General features: G+C 56.9%; 5 protein-coding genes across 5 annotated transcripts; 2 read left to right on the forward strand and 3 right to left on the reverse strand.

Moving 5' to 3' along the window:
• Nucleotides 1-2545: 2545 nt before the first annotated feature.
• Nucleotides 2546-9060, forward strand: BESB_000860 (glycerophosphodiester phosphodiesterase family protein; the record flags this gene model as incomplete). Its single annotated transcript, XM_029358841.1, has 9 exons — nucleotides 2546-4269; nucleotides 4632-4719; nucleotides 5209-5334; nucleotides 5835-5898; nucleotides 6503-6689; nucleotides 7079-7158; nucleotides 7599-7667; nucleotides 8270-8419; nucleotides 8909-9060. 9 exons carry the CDS (start codon nucleotides 2546-2548, stop codon nucleotides 9058-9060), a joined length of 2640 nt encoding a protein of 879 aa, XP_029221753.1.
• Nucleotides 9061-11174: 2114 nt separating this feature from the next.
• On the reverse strand, nucleotides 11175-14168 carry BESB_000870 (transporter, major facilitator family protein; the record flags this gene model as incomplete). The annotated part of the gene is made up of 1 exon (XM_029358842.1): nucleotides 11175-14168. One exon carries the CDS (start codon nucleotides 14166-14168, stop codon nucleotides 11175-11177), a length of 2994 nt encoding a protein of 997 aa, XP_029221754.1.
• An 874-nt stretch (nucleotides 14169-15042) lies between these two features.
• Nucleotides 15043-15507, forward strand: BESB_000880 (uncharacterized protein; the record flags this gene model as incomplete). Its single annotated transcript, XM_029358843.1, has 1 exon — nucleotides 15043-15507. One exon carries the CDS (start codon nucleotides 15043-15045, stop codon nucleotides 15505-15507), a length of 465 nt encoding a protein of 154 aa, XP_029221755.1.
• Nucleotides 15508-18436: 2929 nt separating this feature from the next.
• On the reverse strand, nucleotides 18437-19602 carry BESB_000890 (Pb-fam-5 protein; the record flags this gene model as incomplete). Its single annotated transcript, XM_029358844.1, has 2 exons — nucleotides 18437-18541; nucleotides 19081-19602. 2 exons carry the CDS (start codon nucleotides 19600-19602, stop codon nucleotides 18437-18439), a joined length of 627 nt encoding a protein of 208 aa, XP_029221756.1.
• Nucleotides 19603-20351: 749 nt separating this feature from the next.
• BESB_000900 (cpw-wpc domain-containing protein) lies at nucleotides 20352-21480 on the reverse strand (the record flags this gene model as incomplete). The annotated part of the gene is made up of 6 exons (XM_029358845.1): nucleotides 20352-20464; nucleotides 20678-20728; nucleotides 20802-20863; nucleotides 20954-21008; nucleotides 21067-21171; nucleotides 21228-21480. 6 exons carry the CDS (start codon nucleotides 21478-21480, stop codon nucleotides 20352-20354), a joined length of 639 nt encoding a protein of 212 aa, XP_029221757.1.
• Nucleotides 21481-22596: the final 1116 nt, after the last annotated feature.

A 22596-nucleotide genomic window follows, 5' to 3' on the forward strand; every position in this document is an offset into this window, starting at 1 on the left:
TGGGCGAGTGGGCTCTCGCCTTCTCCTGTCCGCTGTGCCGGTATCCTTGATACAAATATAGCCAACAACACAGAGGGCACCTGTGCTGCCGCGATGGAGGTGGCGGGTCCGAACCACACAGCGAGGTGGACAAGCACTTGCATACAGCTAAGGATTCTCCACTAAGACTCCGTAGTGCCGCTGTAGGTCATGTCCTTTCGCCACAATTCCGCACCTTCCTTTAGAGAAGCGACGAGCTGCCGTGGCTTTTCGGGCGGGTCTACAAGGTCGGAGCCGACACTGCTGCTTATGCCTATTCGCGCGAAACGGAATCCTGTATCATGCATAGACAGACAGCCGTTTCCAGGCTGTTCATCCGCGACGGGCCAACTCGTTGCAAGCACCAGAGAATGCACTGCTATAGTGAGTATAAGGCCAATTTTCTGTACGGGGGTTGAGAACCGATGGAATATTCCTTAACACAGAGGCGAGGCGTTAATTCCGTCTTCTCTGATAACCCAAGCAACCTCTGTCATACCTGTGCGACACTATAGAGAAACACACGGCGAAACATTTCGTGGCAGCCAACGCAACGGATATAATAGGAGCAGTCTCACGGGTACGAGAGACAGGCGAAGCTTCGGCGTAGAGGGAGCAGCGCAGACTTGACTAACGTACGTTCAGAAATTCAAGGCAATCCTCAAGCAGTATCGTCTCGGTTCTTAAAAAGAGGATGATATTGGACAGGCCAGCAGCTTTTACAACTCTCTTTCATAGGGCGTTCCCCCTTTGATTGCTGCCACTGCCAAATTTGAATCTTAAGCGCACCCAAGAAATATGAGGTGCTCGGCGTGTGCAGCTTGAGGAAAGGAGTTTGCCTGTGGTGAAGCGTTCAAGGGATCGACGATTATTATACTGACTAGCGCGTGCCGTGGAACATTGACGATTGTGCGGGAGGCATAGGTCCCAGGATCTGCCTGCATGCATGGGAGCTCGTCGAGCGAAAGGAGCTACGAAGTAGGCTTTGAGACATACAAATCTCTGTGGATGTAAGACACATGACAGCCGTGACCCAGTCCCTTTTTCTCACCTTCTAGGTAAAATAGGACATGGTCTTGTATGCATGTCAATCACCTGATTTACAGGACGTCGCTTCCATCGTGGTATCCGTCTGGAGGGAAGCCTCGGACGTGCTCTCTCGTGCCTTGAGTGTGCAAAAATTTTCCCTTGTGGCCGTATGAGCCTCGAAGCCTAACGCTTGATTTAAGTCGTGTCTTTCTAGCACGTGAATGTGAACAGATCCTTCCTGCGTTTTGCTTCTTGTGCTCATGTGTAATTCGTTCACAAATCGTGCAGATTCTCCCGTAGAGAAATTCGTCGCCGCTCAGCGCGAGCAGCTCCGACTCGGGAGTAGACATACGCGAAAAATGCTTGTCGCGTGGTATTTATTGTCGCCAGTCTACAATGTTGGAGATTTTTCCGTAGTTAGCGAAGGTTTTCGGCGTTCTCTGTGCTGTGACTTTTCCGGAAAAGGACATCCTTGTGCCAAGTGCAGGCACGTGTGGATGCTGTGGAAGGCTCTGCTGCCGACAGCTATACCGGTTGGCTCTGCCGTTATTGTCTTCCTTTTTACCGGACGATCTCAAGCGCCGCAGGCACTGCACTCCAAGGTCTTGTACTGCTTGCAAGCCTTTTCACTTGCAACCTGCAACACTTAGCCTGTTTTTCCTCGCCGAGGACGGGAGTCGCGTCTTAACTTCACTTTGCCTCGGCTCTGTCGTGTGGCAGCCTTCGTCTGCCTGCCTCGTGCAACGCCACGTTCAGCGTCTTTCCCTCCCTTAGTCGCAGCGCTCCATCGACACGTGCTGCAGGTCTTACGAGAGCGCCGAAGGTGGTTTTTTTTTGCCTCGAGTGTGCTCCGACGTCATGCTTCCTTGAGCGTACCGGAAGGCGGCACGTTCCCTCCGTCTGTTTTCCCACCATTTGGAAGCACAGCCTCTTCGCCTGCCAGAAAAGGAGCTAAGAGAGCGGGAAAGCCTGTGTGCAGTGTGATGGACTGCCGGAATTTGCTTCGGCCGCCCACCAAAAAACATGGCTTATGCTGGCTCCCCCGAGCCCAACTCCCAGTCCCGCGGGCGTTTTCCTCGGAGAACACGCACGTCTTATGCAGCTGCACATATCTAGGAGTCTGGCAAGGCTTCAGAAGCGTGTAGGGATGAACAGACATGCTGTGGCTGATTTCCAGCCTTTTCAGTCCAGACGTTCGAAAGGCATGTATGTGAACAGGCAAATGTCGGAGACTTGCGAGTGCTCCACGAGATTATGTGAATCCACCGCCTGATTATTCTGCACTCGGGATTTTGACTTTGCCGTTTCGTCAGGCTTCGCAGGGGCGACTGGTGAACTCTTCTGGGTGTTTTCTTCAGCTGTCTAACCCGGTACTGGCGGTCCATCTTTCCCACCCTCTCGCTTCCCCTTGTCGTCGTCTGCGAGTCTTCGCGGAGGACTTTGAATGCTTACGCATCAGCCCGCAGCGAACGCGACCGGTTTTCTGCTTCCGACTAAAATGGAAAGCCTGTCGGAGACAGCTGCAGCGGCCGCTCCGCTAAACGAGTTTCCCTCTTCACGGGGTCGGCGGCGTGTCGCGGTTGACATTGGAAGCATTCTGCGACGCACCAGAAACGGCCCCTGCCGTCGGCTGCGTTGCAGATTGTCGATGCTCGCCTGGAATTTCTTGTCCACACCCTCGTCAAAGGGCTTGCGCGAGACGTTTTCGTGTTTTCGGCGCACTCGGTTGTCGCCTGATCCATCGACGCCTTTGAGGTCGACTGCGGCGAGGGACGACGAAGAAAACGTCACGCTTGTTGCTGCGACGCCGGATCACCCACGCCCCTCCGGTGACGACGCGTCACCTGAAAGTGTACACGCGTGCACATACTACAGAGTGACGGAGGGTAGCGGGAGCCAGCTGTCCCTGTACCTTGCGTTTGTGGGCTCCATTCTCGGCTGCTGCCTCGCATATCTGGTGCTCTACCTTCTCTGCGTCTGGCGGAATGACTGGCAGTCCATCGACGCAACGTTCTACACGATATCGGGCAAGCACTGGGCCTGGGCGCGGATTCTCTGCGCCCTCTTCTTTTTTGTTTGGTTCTACAGCAACCTCATGACGATGAGCTGCGCGCTGGCGTGCTCGCCTCCCCCGTGCTGGCGGCGGTCGCGGAGGGCTGCGGCTCTCACTTCCGCGGCGTCGCCCTCAGCGCATCCTCCCGACGTGTCTCGCGTCGCTCTTGTTCCTTCCATCTCCCCTGTCCACCTGTTTCTGCTCCCCTTGGCAGTGGGCGGGAGTGCGGCGTTCCTGCTGATCACGTTTCTCGTGTGGGGACCCGAGTACAGGGGCGTTCACCTCTGGCTCGAGTTCTACGGGCCGTTCCTCTACGCAGTGAGTCTTCCTCTCGTCACGCTCCTGCTTGCCGGGGCGGTGGTTCACTTCGTCTTCTCCTCGGAACTCTCATCGGGCTCTTGCGGAGGCGTCGCATCCGGTGCCGCCGGTTCCCCAGCGCCCGCCACGGCTACGGCGGCGGGTTGTCTGCCTGCGTCATTTCTCGCTGTCTCTGCATCTGCGGCCTCTTCCGCGCTCGACACGGAGCCCCGAGAGTCTCTTCAGCGACAATCATTTTCGCTGTCTTCGCCTTTGCTGGCTGCTTCACGCTCGTCTAGTTCTTCAAACGACCTCTCTCATGGCTCCCGCGACGATCGAGTGCACACGTCTGCGTCTGCAGACACTGCCGGCCGCGGAGACGTGGAAAACCTCAAAGGCCGCAGCGGCGGACAGAGAGCCTGTGGTGAGATTTGTGCAGCAGAGGCGGCGGCCAAGTCCCTGAACTCGACTCGTCTTCGTCCGTCTGCCACGCCGGGGTCGCGAGAGGAGGCTGCGGGGGGAGAGCGAGTGAGCGCGGCGGGTCGCCGCCGCTGCTCTTCTGCGCGGGTGTGGCAGAGTCTTCTGTGTCACTTGCCGCAAGCCGTAGGTCTCCTTTTCCTTTTCGGCGTTTGGGTCTTCCTACTCGCCGCACCGTTTCTGCTCCCGTCGCTCTTCTCGTCGCCGTGTCTGCTGCGCGGACCGCCGGTGTCGTCCGACGTGAACGCAGAAAGACGAAACAAGTTTGCGCGAGCGAACGCCTCGGATGACCGGCTGCCTCCCTTCCGACGCCACGACCTGCATGCGTGGCTCCCGGAGAAACCGCTGCTAGTCGGTCATCGTGGCCTTCCTGAACTGCGACCGGAAAATACAGAGTGAGGCCGTCCCCCGGGACCAGAGTGGCAGCGCGCTCGCGGGCGGAGTAGATCCTCCGAACTGCACGCTCTATACGGCGAGAGCCGACCCTCGAACAGCAGATTCTTCCACGCCGTAGGACAGAACGGAGTATCCAGAGGCCTCCACACCCTCCATTCGTCCTGAAAGCTTCTTCACAGTTCTGTCTGCCGGGGAAGCTTCGCCCCTTGTGCCCTTCCGCCTCTTAGTTGAGCCGCACCCGTGCCGCCCCGCGTAGGCAACGCCATTCCAAGCGCAAGCAAGCGACCAAACTCGTTTAGTCCCAGTAATACCCTGCTCAGGTCGCTTGTTTGATTCTCTTCTTCTCCTTCTCTGTCTTCAGGGTCTCCTTTGAAGCAGCAGCTGCAGTGGGCTGCGACGGCCTGGAGTCGGACGTTGTTGTCTCTGCGGATGGCGTTCCTTTTCTCCTCGTGAGCTAGTAGGGATTTTACCCGTGACACGCTGCAGTAGCCTCGGGGCGACTCCCCCGTGTCCCGAATCTCGTTTTTCGTGCTTGCCCGTCGTCCTGTCTCTTCGTGGCCTTTCGCTTCGCTGGTGTCCCAGTGTCGGCCGCGGAGACTGTGGGATGCTGCTCAAACGCGAGAGACTTCAGCGTCGCTGAGTACCACTCTCTGAATTCATCCGTCTCTTCGCTTGTATCTTCTGCTTCCTCGGCCGTGTTGCCGTCCGGCGGTCGGTCGGCCTACTGGGAACGTGTAGAGTGGAATCTGTGCTGCGTCCTGTGTGCACCGGCGCATGTGTGAAGTGCTCCTCATGTGCCGGTAAGCCCCTCTTGACCTGCCCTGCATGCAACTCGCCTGTCAAGGGAGCTCTATCTGCCGGTTCAGGGCAGAAGAGAGACTCACAACGGCGCTGTGCAGGTCGCTGCGGATGTTTTGTGCCAAACTTGTCTGTCGCAGCATGACGAAACCTTCGCGAGGACGACGAACGTCGGCGAAGTCTTCCCCTCGCGGACGAATACTCGCGCAGATCTCTTCACGTGGGTAGACGTGCAGCAGCTGAACGCCGGCGACTGGTGGGTGAAGGTAAGCTGCGGAAGGCAACGTGGAAGAAGGAGCCGCACGTGAAGATGCAGCGGAGGCAAAAGAGCAGCATCGCCTCGTGAGGCGTGACACTGTGTCTCTCTGGGTGGCGGGGGAGTGGCGCCTGCTGAACGATCCGGTCCACGCGCTCTCCGTCGCGACCTCGGGGGTCTACAGTCAACTCTGTTTGCTTGTGGAGTGCAATACCAAAAGTCGTTTTGATGTTACATCAGATTCACAGAATCCACCGAGTGACTATGGTACGAAATGGGATACTGGAGAAAAGAGATTTGTAGTGACTGTAGCCCCTCAGAAATTCCGTGTCGTCCAGCTCGCGAGGATGTCTCGGAGTTCAGACGGATTGGTGAGGTATGGATCGCGTGGCCTCTAATGTTTATAACGTAACCTATGTGAACGTCCATATACATCAAAAGTCCTTCAGTCCGGTTGTCACACAGGAGTTTTCTTCGGTGTTGCCATCCGTGCCGATTGTGCGTTCGCAGACCGACCCTTACGGCACCGTGGACCTGGTCGATCCCGTTGTCATGAAGGATATCTCTGAGCAGAGTAAGTCCCAAAGAGCCCCTGGGCATGCGTCTTCACGCTTAAGTCGAGGGACACGGCTTTCTCGCATTGCGGCCGCCCATTTCGCCGTCGACGCTTGCGCTTGCCATCAGCGACGCGGTTTTTTCGCCTCGTTGGCCTGCGCTACTCCGTGTGGGCGCCGCGTAGATCGGGTTTAGGGTTTGGCAGCTGTTGACACAGGCGTGCTGCCGCCGATATCGCACGCGGGGGTCTACGCGCATGCAGGGAAGGCCGGCTGCACTGGGGACAATGCTTGTCTGCTTGCTTTATCCCTCCTTGGATCGTGTTCACGACGCTTCCTTGTTGCGCCTGAGGCTGCCTTGGCCTCTTCGTTTCCTTCATCTACTCGTCACCCGCGCCAGGCTTGTACGGCACCAACACACATAGGATCATAGATTCAGTGTTACGTGTAGACCAAGAAGGATCGTAACTAATGCGCGAATAAGAAGAGGTCGAGTGAAGATCAACACCCTTCGAGCCACTAGCAATCTCCCCCTCGCAGACGCGTGAGGCAGCGTGAAGACATTCGCAGCCAGCGCCAAGGGGGGCGAATCCCGAGAGAGACGGCGCTTGTGTTGTGTCTCAGAAGTTCCGAAGCTCGAGTGGCTCATGGAGAAAGCTGTGACAGCGAACCGGAGTCTGATCTACGACTTGCGCTGTCCGGACTGCCACAGCAACACCTGGGGCTGCGGAGACAAATGCATCGACCTCACCATTGACTTGGTGCGGAAAACCAGAAGCAGCCGATACCTCTGGTGGCTGCAAGGCAAAAGGTAAGTTTTCCGTCCTCTAGCTTGTATCCCTCAAGGGTGGACGCCCGCTGAACGCTCTCTGGGCGTCGAACCGCTCATCATTCTCGGTTCGTCCAGCACACTCTTGCGTGCGCCGTGCCACGAGGGGGAGGACGGATGTGTTTTGGGGTTTGCGAGCGACAGCATCTCTACCCTCCACTGGCTGGTTGCTTGGCTTTCCAAAAAATACCGAAAAAACCTTCTGGGTGCGATGTAGCTAAAAGAGGCAGGGTTGCGGCCTAACTCGTCAGGCGATTGCACTCGAGGGCGCTCCATACAACCAAATACATTCGCGCGCGTGCTTTGCTTCTTGTTCACTTTGCGTCTCTGAGTGTCGTTCGTTGTTTGTTCGCGCGCGTTTGTCGCCACAGATTGGAAATGAAGAAAGAATTCCCCGATATCACGATCGTCACGGCGGCGGACAGGCATTTTCAGCACGATGATGACAACCGTAAGCGAAGGTGGCAGCAGGCGACAGAGGGCTTTTCTAGCGAGCGTGTGCAGACACATCCTCTCGGTATATAAGCCTCTGTTTGAGCGGCCATATGGAGACAGCGACCTGAGCAAAGGAGAACGCCGTGCCAGAATCTCCTGTCGAGAGCGGAGCCGACACCTGCGCGACTCCTTGATCACTGGCATCTATACCAGACCAACGCTGCCAGGCAGAGACGAAGAAAGCTGGACGGGAGAGAGGAGGGCGGCAGGGCAACGCCGGAAAGATTAGGCAGCAAAGGCATTTTCTAGAGTCGAACGGCAGTTTAAATTCATGCTTGCTGGTCTAGGCGCTCCACATTTTTTGTTGCTCGTATCCCACGTGCATGCGGAGAAAACACACGTTGGGATGCGGGTCACAAAAAAGATTGAAACGCTTTTTTTCGTCGTTTTTCTCAGTAACAGATATCCTAAACGTGGAATGGGTCGAGCTCGACGCACAGTTGACGCGAACTTGGAACGAAAAAGGTAAGTGCTCCCCGTTCTCTTCGCTCAGCGCTCTCTGGCTGAGACACGGCGTTGGTCGCGTGTGACCTGCTTCACGTTGCATCCGTCGTGTGTCTCCGAGCGTGTTCCGTCTGCAAAGTTTCGATTCGGGGGCTCCATCTCGGCCGATAGACGGCTTGGGCGTCTCCGCGAAGGACATATAGCCCAGATTCTCGTTTCAAGGGCACGCTGTTTCGTGACTCGCATTTCCCATCTACCCGTACGGCCGCCATTTGCGCCTTCCCTGGCGGCAGGAAGCAGTGACGCGGGCGTGCCGCTCACGACTCGCTGACTCCTTTTTGAGCGTTCCTGTCCAGCTACTTTTTCACCCGCCAGATCGCATATCAAGCTAAAAAAAAACGTCGCGTATACCTGTGTGCATCTAAGCATGCAAGCCTGGAGCACGACTGTGTGCGGCAGAATCGTTCTCCATCCGCCGGCGTAGAGAATTAGCATATCGGCATATGTGCCTCTTCTTCTCCCTGGCGTCGAATCACAGGGGTGCTGGAAGCCGACACTCTGGGAGCCCGGCGTTTCCTCCGCTCTTCAGCAGTTTTGGGGCGACGCGTCTTTTTCTTGCGCAGGCTACTGGGTGAACTCCTACGTCGTTTCTCAACCCTGGCTCCTGTCTTACTTCTGGTGCGCCGGCGTGGGCTCCGTCACGACAAACAGCTGCCACCGGCTGAAGGCGATGGACGCCCCCGTGTACGTCCTCAGCTGGTCTGCATTTCTCTGTAAGTGTCTCCTGGAGCTGCCGACAAAATCGAGTCGCGGATACGCCCCTCGACGCCTTGCGCAGCGAGCCGGGTGTATTCCGCGGAGATCGCCTGATCGCTGACAATGTGCTGAGTTGGAAAAAGGCGACAGCACATGCCGGTCTGCAGTGTGTGGAGTTGAGTAGGCCGCATGCACATAGTGCGCTTCTTTGCGTTGACACACGCTTCCTCGTGCATCTTTTATCGCACTGAGGCGTCTACAGAGGATATTCGCACTCGGAAAACTAGTCGCCTCTCTGCTAGACGGTGGTTCATTGTTTTTGCCAGTGTGGCACGGTATCTTGCTTCTTCGCTCGCCGAGGATACGGCTTCGGGGTGGGTGTGGGGGGCAGAAGACCCGAGTAGGAGTCACCGAGAGTGTGTTGGGCGATGTGGCGTCCCTCTCTGAGGATGGCCGGCGCATCTTTTCTTTATTTTGTTTTGCGTGTGATTTTGCGCGAATCGCAGGGTGCAGTGCGATCTGGGATCTCTTCTGCATTTTCCTTCTCGTCTGCCTTCTTTACCTCTGCGTGTACGGAGCTTCGGACTGCCCTGGGTCGCTGACCACTGTGGCGCCTGCCGAGCTCATCATGACGCCAGACGCCAACGAAGGAGAATGAGCTGGACGTGGCGCACAGAAGGGATTTTTTTCTCCGGATCTCATCGGCGTATTTGCGCCCGTCAGTCGCGGGGGCATCTTCGTGCGTATATTTCACCCTGTCAAGTCGGGTCTTCTTTTTTGTCTCAATTTCCTTTCGGGGCTCGCTTCTCCGTCCTTGCGGCTTCACGTGGTGTGATTGAGGGAGCACAGTATAGCGCGCTGCCGTCCTGGATCAACACAGGATAGGGAAACGAGCGATTTGTTCGGGCGAAGCAAGATGCTTCTTCGTTTAGCAGGGTTTTCTTTTTCTGAGTTGGGCTCATCCAAGAGGCGCAGGGACAAGCACGAGTAGAGGGAAAGCTCCGTTTTTCTGCCGTTACCGGCTCGAGTTTTTCCTGGTTTTTGCGCCTTCGTAGTATTGGCTTCCAAGAAAAGCTGCTGGTGCATGGCATACATCCTTGGGCGACGCAGTGCTTAAGGGTTTTTTTTTCCTTCGTGCAAACACTACGGTAGTTCTTTTCAAGGTTCAACGTGTGAATGTGGCTGACGTCCGCGACAAGGTACATATTTCCTTTCTTCCGTGGAGCCTAGGAGAAAAGTCACAGCCACCCCAGAAGCTCACGCCCGCTTCCATTGGCACAGCTACAACTATTGTGGCTGACTACATGTGAACGAGCCCCGTTTAAGTAACGGAATTCGCCGAGAAAGCTCCAGAGTGTAAAGTGCACGCGCTTCCAGTCCAGCGGCTTACAGTCGACCTTGGGTCGGAAAAACAAGAATCTAGCGAAGGAGCGCTTCCAGTTCTTCGCCAGCCATGAATAAAGACAACGCCCCTTCACAGGAATGCCAGAACTCTTGAATGCTTTAAAGAAATCGGTGCCTCGTTCGCTGGCGCCCATGCGACGCAGATGAGCGCGGCGTGCCGGCTCGTCGTCAATACTCTTTCCCGGTACTTTCTACCTTCTACAGGAGCAGCTGTGGTCAGTTACAGGGGCTTCTCTCGTGAGTGAAGTTTCCTTTTCTTAGGTGTCCGATTCCTAGCGAGCGGTGTGCAGCGAGCCGTTCATCCGAGTCTGGTTGAGGCAGACGGATGTGTTCGCCTGGTGCAGTCGCGGTACAGTGTATCCCTACGAGATTCGACCCGTGAGAAATCGGGGAATCCCATTTTAACGAATGCGGGAGTAACTTCAGTTGGTGGACCATCACTCAAGAAAATGCAAAACAAAGGCGCACGCGACAATATCGATGTGCAGCGGATCTCCGTTTCGGCTTCTGTTGCCACTCGAACACTCTTTCATTTGCGCCCTACATGCACACAACACGAAACAATTCTACACCCGCTACCACAGCGACAACTGAGGACAGAATGGCGGCTGGGAGAAGGCAAGCAAAGAAACAGCTTGCAAAACAAAATTTCTCGCTCCGCCGCCGTTCTGCATCTGGAAAGAAGCGCGATAATCTTCGCAGTAGAAAAGCAGCATGGAAAAACAAGGTCGACGGAAGAACAATTCAGATCGGGAAGGATGCATAAACGGATGAAATGGGTTGACCTCAATCTTGAACAGCGGCATGCACCACGAGGTATCTGCATATTCTTATACTCAATACTATGTATATATGTATGCCTATACAGCCACCCTGAACTATTTCCAGCATGTTAATCTGCTTTCTCGCGGCTGTGACGCCACTGAGAGCGCGGCCGACGCAGCAGACCACCTCTCACCATCCGATCTGTCTGTGCTCTGTTCTTCTTTTCGTTTCCACGCGACCGCGAGATCGACTTGATTCCATCGTCGTCGAATGCTTCTCTTACGTTCCGCTCCCCATATCCTCCGGCCTTGGCGTTCCGCCTCGACCGCCTCGCTGGCGCAAGTCCTGACCGTTCCTTCTCTTCCAGTCTCCTCACTGTGACGCTTTTCTTGGCTCTCTGCTCTCTGTTCAGGTGTTCGTTTCCCTGTGTTTCCTCTCTTTCGCCGGAAACGCGCGCGTCGCGTTTCGATACTACAAGGATGGGCTCTCGACTGCCTTGACGCCGCGAACTGAAAGTGGTCCTGCGTCTCCGCACTGTCTCCCCTCTTCTCCCCGTCAGTTCACAGATCCCTGCGCTTCGAGCGAGCGAACTCGTGCAGACGCTCAGTTCGCCTGCTCCGCCGCTGATCCTTCTTCTAGATCACGCCCGCATCTACTCGTTTGAACCGCGTCTCCCTTTGAAACCCCTGCGCGGCTGGACCACTTGTTGGCGAGTTTTTGGCCGCAGAGCGCCAAAAAAGACCGCGGCGGCGGGGTGCCCTTCACACAGTCCGCATCCACCGCCGTGGGGAGTGCCTCGCACTCGGCCTGGTCGCGAGGGTGGAAAGGACGCGGATTCCTCCTCCGGACGAACCACATGCATCCAAGCATCACGTAGACGACCGCGAGGACGGCGGCGATCGACCACGCAGCTGGCAGCGGGTTCCCCTTCAGCATGCGAATCGTCACGGTCTCGTAGAGAGGGATGGAGCCGAGCGAAATGACGCCTCCCACGGTCAAGGCGAGACCGGAAAGCTTGCCGAAGTGGCGAGAAGAAAATGTGTTCTCGACGTAGCAGAAAACTTGCTCCGAGTCAATGGAGACGTACATGCAAAAGCAGATGACGGCGATGTACTGCAGCGTGCTCGCGCCGCCGTGGGCGAACAACATGCCAAAGATGGAGAAGAAGTACGCAACGGCGCCGGCCGTGTTGATGAAAATAAGCACGGGAAAAGGCCCCAGGACATCGATCGTTTTCCCGAGAAGGACACAAGGGATGAAACTGAAGGACAAGGCGAAATCCATGAAATCTACAATGCGCGTCGGGAACAGCCGCGAGGCCGCTGTCTGCAGGAAAGAGGTCGCCACGGCCTGGCAACTCCAGTACAGCGCAATGCACAGAAAGTGCGACGAACACAGTTGCGATAAAAACGAAAGCTCTTCCCCGTTCCCTTCCCTGTCATGGTCCAAACATGGCGCGCCGTCTCGTTCGAATCTAAAAGGCTGTGCCTCTCGGTTTCTGCGTCGGCAGAACGTACACGGCCAGCAGCTCCGCGTAATGGACGGCACTTCGTCCCGGTCTGCCGAGTCGTCGTGATGGCTGCGGACTCTCTCCGCGCAGCAAGTTTGGGAGGACAAATGAAAGTCGCAGCTGGGACGCGCAGTCTTTCGGCTCGTCTCCTGGGCGCGGAGACACCCCAGCGAGCACGCGTCGGACTCGGGCCCGCCCTCCTTGTCGGACTCCGCCGACCGCGCCGCGCTCACAGCGTCCTCGCAGGTCGCGCACTCGCTCTCCTCTTCGCGTCTGCCTTGTCTCATGCCACCGGCCTCGCCCAAGTCTCCGCGCGTCGCGGCTAAGTCCCCCACTGCCTCCTCCGCGGCGGCTGCTTCGTCCGCCACGACGCGAGCCCGCTCGCGGCTGCAGCCCTCCTCCTGCGTTCGGCGTTTGCGAGAGCGGAAGCGAAAGGGCCGCGGCAGCCTATGGCCAAGCGATTCGGCCTCGGCGTCCTCCCTGTCGACTTGCAGACTGCTTGACGCGACGCCACCCGTCCCCCCCTCCTGTCTCCAGACACCTGCCTCGGCGTCGATCTCGGATCCCGCCTGACGAGCTTCGTCGAGAAACGAGCACATCGAGGTGCTTTTTCCAGGCTGCACGCGGTACTTGGGCCTCTTGCTGTCATGTCCGTTGGGCGTAACCGCGGACGGCGGAGGCAGCACGGGCTTCGCAGCGGCGGGCGCTTTGCCGTACGCGACCCACGGGATGAAGAGTGCAGCCAGCAAGAAGCAGCAGATGGGACCCGCGAAGAGGTACAAGACGCAGATTTGCGAGAACGTCCACGAGGGCAGCACGTTTCCCCACAACTTGGCGAGAATCAGAGGCACGGCGAAGCTGGACGTGTTGGCTGTGCCCAACAGAGTGATGACAGTTGCGCGCTTCCCCGGGAACAAAGTCGCAACAAGAAGCGTCGGAAGATAGCCCGTGTCGGTGCCCAAGCCAATGAACACCATGCCGGCGGCGTAGGCAGGAAACTCCTTCGAGCTCAGCGCGAGCAGCAGCCAGCCCGCTGCGTTCAGCAACTGTCCCAACATGGCAGTCTTCTTCGGACTCACATGGTCCAGAAGCGTGCCGGAAACAATGCTCATCAGCGTCTGGGTGACGTAGCAAATCGTGAACAGCGGCGACACGGCTGCGTCCTGGTTGTCGCAGATGTAGTACTTGGTTTCGTCGTCGCCTTCCGCCCCCGCGCTCCCGCGGAGGTCGTTCACGTAGTTGCCGTTCTCGTCCACCTCACAGAGCCAGCTGTAGGCGCCGGACTGAAAAAGCATGTAGGCCAGCGAAGGCCAGCCAAAGTAGACGCAGCCCGTGAGGAAGGCGTAGACCATATAGATGGCAACGATCACCTCCTTGGGCAGCGAAAAGGGCGTCGCCTGGTTGCCGCCGCCGCAGACCGTTTTCGCGGCAGGACTCTCTCCTTCCGGAAAGCGTTCTTCGCTAGCGACCGGAAACGGGTCGATGTGCATGTACGGCGGGACCCCCGCCGCGTCTCGCTCTGTCAGCGCCCCACTGGGATCCACTTCGTCCGCGCCCTCCTGCCCGCCGCAGCCGTTTGCAGCCCCGGACAGACTTGAAAACCGCGGCTGGCAAGCAAACAGCGAAGATCCTGCGCCGCCGTTGCGTCCGGGTGCGCCGCCGCTGCGTCGGGTCGCGCCGCGCTGGCCTTCGTCCCCACAGGTGGAGACTTCGCTGGAAAGCAGCGAGAAAGTGGAGGTAGCAGGGCCTCCGCGGGCAAGACGAAGGAACGATTGCAACTCGTGTGTCTCAATTCGGCGCAACCTGCACGGGGAGGCGCCGCGCCCCAGCAGCAACCGGCCGTCGTCGCCGCACTTAGGTGAACAAGGCGGCTCCTCTGCACAGAGGGGCTCTGCCGAGAGAGCAACCGCTCCTCCCGACTGAACACCCCCCAAAACCCCCCGAGACTGCTCGTTACAGAAGCCCTGCGGCAGCCCGCACCCCGCCGCGCGGTGAGCGCCCACAAGCGTGCGTGAGGTCGCCGGCGTGGAGGTCGCGTGGGCCGAGGACGCAGAGCAGGACTCGGGAAGAGCTCGCGCCGCTGACATCTGGCGGGACGCCGGGCAAACTTGGGTGCGTCGTGGCGAATTCGGTGACTCCGTGGGCCCCCTCCCTACACGACGAGCTCCCGCCTCGTCTTCTCCGAGGCCAGAGCGAGATGAAGTCTCCAGTTCACGCCCCATCTCGCTCAGACACAGCAAAGCACAGTCCGTCAACAGATCACAAGAGCCACACGCGCGAAGGAATCAGGGCATCCGCACGCCGTCTGGCTCCTTCCGCGGCACAGACTCAGAGGAAAAACTTGAGGTCTCTGCTCGAGCGCACAAGAAGATGACCGCCGGAGCCGAAAAGACTGTCATTCGTCTCTCCCAGTCAAACTCCCTAGAAGTGCCCCCGCAGTCCACGGACGAAGGAAGTAGGGGAGCGCAAGGCATGCAGCGTTCCTGCGTCGCAACGCAGCTCTCGCACGCTTGAGGCGCGGAGGAACAAGTGCAGATCCGAAGGGACGGCGATTCGGGAAAGCCGCAGATAACTGCTTTGCTGTAGTCACCGAAGGAACTTCGGGCCTCGGGGACCGGGGCTTGCTTGCGCGTCAAGCAAGAACGAAAGCGCCAACTCGCCTGTGTGGATCCTCGACGCCGTCTAGAGAAGTCTTTCGACTTCGGAAAACACGCCTGGAGAGACGGATTCTGCGTTCGCTTCAAGAGGCTCGAATTCGGGCCGTGGCGCGCGTCTGCGCCGCGGCGTACGCTGTGAAGCAATCTTGCCGAAGGCTGTGGCGGACTCTCCGCGTTGTCGCGAGTCGACAACTGCGGCGCCTTCCACAGGCGGCAAGGGGGAGAAGAGGGCGGTGAAAGCGGTTGGGAGGGGTGGACGGTTCGCGGAGCTCGCGCGCTCCACCTTCCTCGGCCAAAGACCGCAATGCGGCGCCTCTGCAGGGGGCGTCGTCACACGTCGCGGCAAGCTGCGCCTGGAAAGCGCGCGCCGCCACGTGGGCCCCCTCTGCAGACGAAGCAAAAGGCGCTGCACAGGAGAGAGGAGACTGCGCGACCGCCAGAGAGTCTCTCCGGCAGTCGGCCTCGCGGTCGCGCCGTCAGGCCTGAGGCGCAGGGCACAGGCGGGTCGGCGCGGAAGACAGACGCCCCCGACCGCGGAGGAAGCTGCGCATTCACGACGGAGCAGAATCCCGCGCCGCCGCCGGGTGGCAGGGAGCACGCGAGCGCTATGCGAACCAGCGAAAAGGAGACACCGGGGGCAAGCACGCCCTTCGCCCGGTGTCGGAACAAGAAGGTGGATGCTGCTGTCCGGACGGAGGACACGAGGATGCGGGCAGCGCCAGAAGAGATCAAGAACACCGGCAACACCGTACGCCTAGACGCAACGTAGACAGCAGAAAACGCGTCTCGTCGCGCTGTAAGGAGCCACGAAAGGCAGTCAAAGAGAGAGGGGAGGGAGCGCGACTCTCTGCGCCCCCCGGCCCGTGATACTCCTCTCCGAAAAAACTTCGCGTGAAACGGAAGAATCGATTCGTGAGGGGTCTGAAGCACACGGACGGCAACTCAGCAACACGCCATGATGCCTCTGCTTGCAGATGAAGACAAAAAGACGCACGGGACGACCTCTGCCTTTGAACGACGAGCCCTGCAAGTCCCGTCACGGGCTCATTGACACGGTCACCGCAAAAAACCGAAAGTCAGCACAGATCCGACCGGCTGCGCCCACCTCGGCGGCCCTGTGTCGAGCAGCGGTGGAAAAATACCCGCGTGAACTCAGACGCAACGCTATGATGTGCTCACCGCTTGTTCGAATGATAATGGGCTGTGAAGGCCCTTCTGACCACAAAGCGGCTGGCACGCACCCATGCGCCACACCTCACGAATTTACCACAGAAGCACCCACATAAACCAGCTTCCCCTTCAGAATTCCCAAAATTATCGATGCAACAACGAAATCGGATGCCGGAATACGACGGACATACTACGGCAATAAGCAGATGCTAGGGCGGTCGGGAGCGAACCACACGGGGCGAGAAGGGAACGGCCGCCTTCACGTGGGAATAGCGTGAAGGAACGTCGAGGAAAGTTACAGAAGTCATTTCGGAGCAAAAATCAGCACCAAAAAAGCAGATCCTCAACAGATGCCATCACTGTGGACTGGCAAAGAAGACACAACAGGATGACGTCGCCGGAAGCAGAATCGTCGAAGACAGAAACGGTGGTACTTCCAGGTCTTCGCCTCTAACGCTGGTTCCCGTTTCACGGGGAAAAAACAATCCCCTCTACAGACACAAAGAGCACTCCGATTAGAAGAGAAATATGCGACCAAATATGCGACCAAACTGGATATTAGCAACTTGAGATCTCCACATGCACCTGCCGGTAGAGTGGGAGGGCGAGAGGGGATGGTGCCCGCAGCCTGATTTGATAACCCGAGGGTAACGTCGGAGAAAACAGATAAACTCGAGGCCAATATGCGTGCAGTCGACTTTTTTCGTTGCAAAGTGTACAAGGATGATGCAGACCATCTACGTTCTCATGGAGGATGTGGGGCTGCGGCGGCCGACAGGTGGGGAGGAGCTCGCGCTGCAGCGATGTGGCTGATCGCCCGTTACACCCTTGGAAAAGTGCAGTGCGGACAGACCGCCCGCATTGCGAAAGCGACGAACAGGGCAATCCGCTTGCGGCGCGCGAGCGAATGGACCGCAAGGCAAGCACGCCGACCTGGATGAGGATTGCTCCTCTATTTTTCACTGTATATGCCGCTGCGAGCAAGACGGCAAGGGCGAGACATTCAGCGCGTGCTAGTTTTTCCACGTTGCGTACGACTCTGAAAGATAGGGGCAACATCCCTCGAGGGCGTTGCGAGCCGTACTGTGCTTCTTCCCAGTCCCCACATGCGCGCGACCCCTATCTGTCTGGCCCCTTGTCTCCGCGCGACTTTCTTTGCTCGAATGGGAGAAAAGCGATACAACATGGCAGCTTGGTGATGCAGAGGACACCGCCTTGTGGCTCACCTCGACGCCGTCGTCTGGCCGGTCGTGCGCCGCGTCGTTCAAGTAGTGGCGTCGGAAATGCATAGGATCGAGGCGACACCGAGCTTCGGCAAATAGACGTTCGTGAGAGTAAGGGGACTCCAAGTTTGCCTCTGGTTGCCTCTGTCCACCAGAGCCAACGCGAGCTGCAATAGTCAACCGAACCAACTGAACCGCTTGCCACCTGTGACTGAAGGCAGGGGTGCTCGCAGCAAAGGCCGCGGAGACCCTACTAGTAGTCGCACACTGCAGGTGTCGATAATTGGCAGGCATTTCTCTCAAAGAGTCATTTCGAAGCGGTGATTAAGGTTGTGGGGTGGCCGGTTTTTACAGCAGAGACGTTAGGTTGATGAGTGCACGTTGTTACCACTGTTAGTTGCGGATACTAGTCCTGTCCTGTGCATGGACGGCAGGGATTGCCATACTGCATTACGCAATGATTCATAACTAAGGAAGGCGGCACACTCGCTCCTCTCACCAGCTTCGGTTTGAGTCTGAGCGAACGCGGACAGTACTTCGATGGCCTCTTGAACTCGGCCGGACACGGACGCTGTTGGGCTTCGAGCGCGTGCCATGTGGTCGTGGGCTTGACTTAGCTATATGCAAGGCTCTTCTAGCAAACGGAGACCTGTTGGGAAAAGAAACGGTGAAGCTGTTTCATCCCCACCGTCCGTGCGAATGACAGAGGCGAGCACGGCAGCATTTAGTAAGCCGTCACCGGACAACTCACTATACGTTCTGCGGGGCCGGCCAGCGAGTGAACTATGAGGTTACGACATGCAAGCTGGAGTGAAGGACATAGCGGTCATTCCAAGTGGCACCTTCTTGGAAGAAAACAGACACAGTGTTGTATCCGAGCAAACGGCTGGCACCAACGCTCTCTCGGCTTTTGATAAGTATGTACGACAGAAATGAGGAAGCGTCCAGAACGTAGAGGACAATGCCTTGCGGTCCGTCGCGATATGGCTCGTACCACGTCAACCCGAGATGATAACACAAATGGCTTGAGGGTGGGGCAGCAGAGCGGTGTTTGCAAGTGCAACGTTTCGAGAGCACAACCGTTTGGCATTTTAGGTCAGGATCTCCAGTTGTTTGTACTTTACAGTGAGGTGGCGATCTCTCAAGTCGGACGGACTCGCCATCACAGGCGCGTACGCCCTCTTTCAAATGGGACCACAGGCTACAGCACGGACAGAAGCGCTGTGCAACTTCACAAAGAGTGTTATCGCCCTTCCAGAAGTTCACGATACATGCCGCCTTTGGCTTGCTGTCTGGCATCCATGTCTAACTGGCACGTTTATAGGCGTCGATACCCTGCACAAGGGTGACGGCAGACTGCTCGTGGTTGCCTTTCCGGCCTTTCGGTCGGGGCATGTTTGAGTTTTTCGCCTTCGCAAGAAGCTATTGGACACACTGAACATCCGAGAGTCTCTAACACGTGCGAGAGGCTTCCATTCCCCCTGGCACTAAAGAACCCACTACGTAGCTTTTTGTAGAGACCAAGGCACCTGGAGGAGCTTGGTTGTGTTGAGACCATCCTTAACAACGGGCGGGAGGGACGGCCCACGTCGCTACATGTACGGTCGCGCAACAGAGTTCCGTAAGCACGGATGCTCGAGAAGTTCCATTCCATTGTCGCAAAGAATATTCTTTCTCGGTTCTGAGGTTGGTAGGGATCACGTCAGCCCCTTTGATGAATAGCCACAGGAAGCGAAGGGTATCTGTCCGCTTGACCACAGCCGCGTTTCGCCCATGATGAGACTCGCCGCTTGCCGGAATAAAAAAAAGTGCCATGCCACGGTGAAATGAAGTGAATTAGGGGTACAAAATGTCAGTCGCGCCGCCTTGTGCGGACAACACCTCGATAGCATCCTGCATGATGCAGTGTTTCTCGAAGGTCGGAAGGCTGCACCGTATGTAGCCCCCACCTGTATAGCTGTCTGCAAACGTGAATCGGTCGTTTCCGCTTTGATCTTAACCAGTCTGGCAATATACTCTTCCAGGAGTTTCGCCTCGGCTGCGGACGTGTCTGGAGTCTTCGGCTGTATTTCTTCTTGGTAGGCTGACTGGTAGCGTCTTGACGGAAGATAAATTGTGCCGTTTGCTTCCAGTACCGCCCCCGAGTATTTTGTGCCCGAGGCCCCAATAGGTCCGGTTCCCTTAATAGGTGGAGCAGTCCTAAGTTGGAGTAACTCCGTGAGTTTGGAAGCCGCTTCAAGGGCAGAAACGGGAAAGTAAGCCTGCGGAAGCCGTGAACGTTCTTCGCTCAAATTCAAAAGCGTTCCGACCTTGCATGCGTGCTCCCACGCATTTTTCATGTCTGAGCTGTAGCCACTGAAGCTGGTTCGCGGGTCGCAACGACCATCGTAGTTGTCGGGAGCACGGCAGACCCCCGTTTCGTGAGACTCCAAGTCCCAGCCGACGGGGCATGGGGCTCTATAGTTTCGCATTACCAAATCCTGCCGGGGCCACTTAACTCCGCAGCGAAGGCTCTGATCGCCGGAGCATGTTACAGCGCAAGCGTATCTCCGAAAGGCCACAGACGTACGTAGGCGTGCTTATGATCGTTCGAAAAGTGTTCAAACGATTGCACTCTGTGGCACGGGCCGCTGTAAGCTTTGGGTGCGTGGCACTCAAAGCCCTGATGACCGGCAAGAGTTTGTAACTGCACGCATGCACACGTGCTGACCACCGTCTTACCGCCCGAGAAGCAAGTGCCCACCCTAATGGACAGAGCCGACTGAAATCGTACTCAAACTTCGCTGTTGCCGGCCATGACACCCGGCACAAGCTCGCGAAAGCTGCCTTTCTCTCTCTTGTCATAGCACCTGCGTCGGAAAGCCAATCACGTTCGGCCTCTGACTTCTGCTCACTAGCATCTCACCAATTTCCTGGGCGGTTCCACATGGCCCAACGTAAGAAGGCGGCGCCTCGCATGTTACCCCGTCCGCTGTACCAGGTGCGGAACTGAAGTGTTGCATGTCGTGCTTGCAACCCCTAAACGCGGTACCTTTCTCAGTCCACCCATCAGGACACAGCTGCGCGTCAAAATCATGGCCCGATGCTTTGCATGGCCATGGAGCCGAGCACTCCTGGACGCACAAGCTCCTGACTGACTACGGGAACCCACGTGGCTCCACCCACCTGGGACCTGAAATCTCGTGGGGCTCGCCTAAAATTGTTGATGCGCGCTGGTAACTCACCAGTTTTTTCTTGAAGCTTCTTCGTATCGTCGAAAGTCTTTTTGGCGAACACAGCTATGGAAGCCACTGCACTTCGCGAATGGCCGCTTCGCGCGCCAGTAACGGCTTACTTTCCTTTGTACGTGGGAGGCGCTGAGCACAAACCATCCACATCTGTCCATCCCGAAGGGCACAGGAAACTTCACAAAATACATCTTAGTCCTCCAGTCAATTACGGCGAAAATACCGGACCTGTATTCTTGAGGACAAGCCTCGCGGCAAGGCCCTGAGATCCCACCGCGTAGGGACTGCTTCAGCGGATGCCACATACGACACTACGTACAGTTCGTTCCACATCGCGAAGCAAATGCTCTCTTGTCCACAGGGGTGGTATCTGCGGAGTGTTTTTATCATTCTCATCATCGAGTGGTCCACCAAAGAAAAAAACAAACGCCGGCTCAGCTCACTTGACAGATCTTGTGTCTTGTCACAGTTGCCTGAGTACAGCTTCAACGAGTTTCGTTTTTTCCTAGGTGTTCCTTAAGACTTGCCTCCGTATCGCGGTAGCGCCTGAAGGAACTTTCGGAAGCTCAGTTCTTCTGGAAGAGCACTCTGCTACGAGATGCTTGCCTTGCATATTTTCCCGTCCCCAACATCATAAAAATCTTCTGGGCCTAAAAGGAAGTGACGTGTATGGTACGCGATCCATTACATCTCATGGGATCCGCTTACACATTGACGAATAGTCTCGAGCCAAACAGCCTTCACCGTCGGGATTGGGGAGGAATATCGTTCTAGCAGCTGCCTCAGTTTGGGCTTCAACCTTGGTGCTGATTACTAGTTCAGCACCAGAGTCCAATATTTGGGGCGAAAAGTCGGATGTCGCAACTCACACGACGGAGAAACATTGTATATTATACGCAAAGCCGCATCCGAGAGCTGCCGAGTAAACTCTGACTGATTGGTTGCTTTCGTCTGATCCTCGAGAAGACGGTTGAATGAGTTGAGAAGGCTGCCAGTGGCGGCGTCCAAGCTTAAGTCACTAAGCGGCTGGTCGACGAGCGACTTTGCCGCTGTTGCACGGGCGACGGCAACGGCCATGCAAAATATCCCCACAAGGGGATTGAAATTTCGACTATGCACCATTGGTGAACTGCTGTCAGCTCCGTCGGTGCTGCAGCAATGACCCCAAAGGAAGCGGAGTTCCGTAACGGTGTGGAGCGCGTCGGCGTGAGAACAGCCCCCGTTCGAAAGATGTACTGTACATACACGTACAGTCCCTTTCAGCCACGCTGCAGTGAATACTCCGAGATGGTTAAAACAATGCCTCGTTCACGGGTACTTGATCTCTCTATTGGCGACGCGTGGAGATGTATTCAAGAAGTTGAACACAGTGGAAAGATAACCCTTGGCTCAGGGTCATTGGTGGGTACCGGTCCTGTGATGTACCGCTCTACACTTTCATGGGATATAGCCGGCATAGTGCGATAAGCGGTGGCTCCCTTGTAGCAATTCCAAAAAGCTTGCATTTGTCTCTTTTCTGCGATGTGATTCGGTGGCTTGCCCAGGCAGGGGAACATCTCGGAGGCATGTCTGCAACACGAGGTATTTGAACAGTTTCAAACAGGCGAAGAAGCTTTAGTGGAGGACACGGCGAACTGAATGCGTTCCAACTGTTCCGACGCACGTCCGCAACTTCCGCCCTCGACGCACTACGGATACCGTCCTCCTTCAAATCGTGTACGAATGTAGCGTCAGAACTTTTCCACAGTTCACACTGAGATGACAACGTTTGGCGAGCAGCGAACTTTTTGAAAGCCGAATACGTCGCCTCACAGAAAACCCCGGCAAGAGCTCGCATTTTTGCCGGGATCGCGCGATGCAAGCGAAACTCTGTGCTCTATGCAGACGGTGACACGGCGCATGACCCCTGCCTTGTGCAACGCCGGTACCTTCACGGAGTTATGAGGAACCAGTCTTTCGCGTCGACTATTTGTTGGCACTCACGAGGGGGTCAGCACATCCCCGCTGGGTAGTACCGAGGCATCGGTCGTGCCGGTGGCGATACGTGGGTCCCATGCGCCTGTGTCGCATTTGACGCGAGGGACAGCGTGCCACGACTTGCTGTCTTCAGAAAGCCAGCGTTGTTCCTTTTTACCGTAGAACTACCCTCTGAAGTGCCACATGCCCACCCTCGTAGATCCTGTAGCCGCCCGTTTGAACGAAACGAAGGCCAGATTGCTCGTTTCCAACTGCTGAGAG

Source organism: Besnoitia besnoiti, chromosome I (genome assembly GCF_002563875.1).
Source record: "Besnoitia besnoiti strain Bb-Ger1 chromosome I, whole genome shotgun sequence".
Taxonomy (NCBI): domain Eukaryota; phylum Apicomplexa; class Conoidasida; order Eucoccidiorida; family Sarcocystidae; genus Besnoitia; species Besnoitia besnoiti.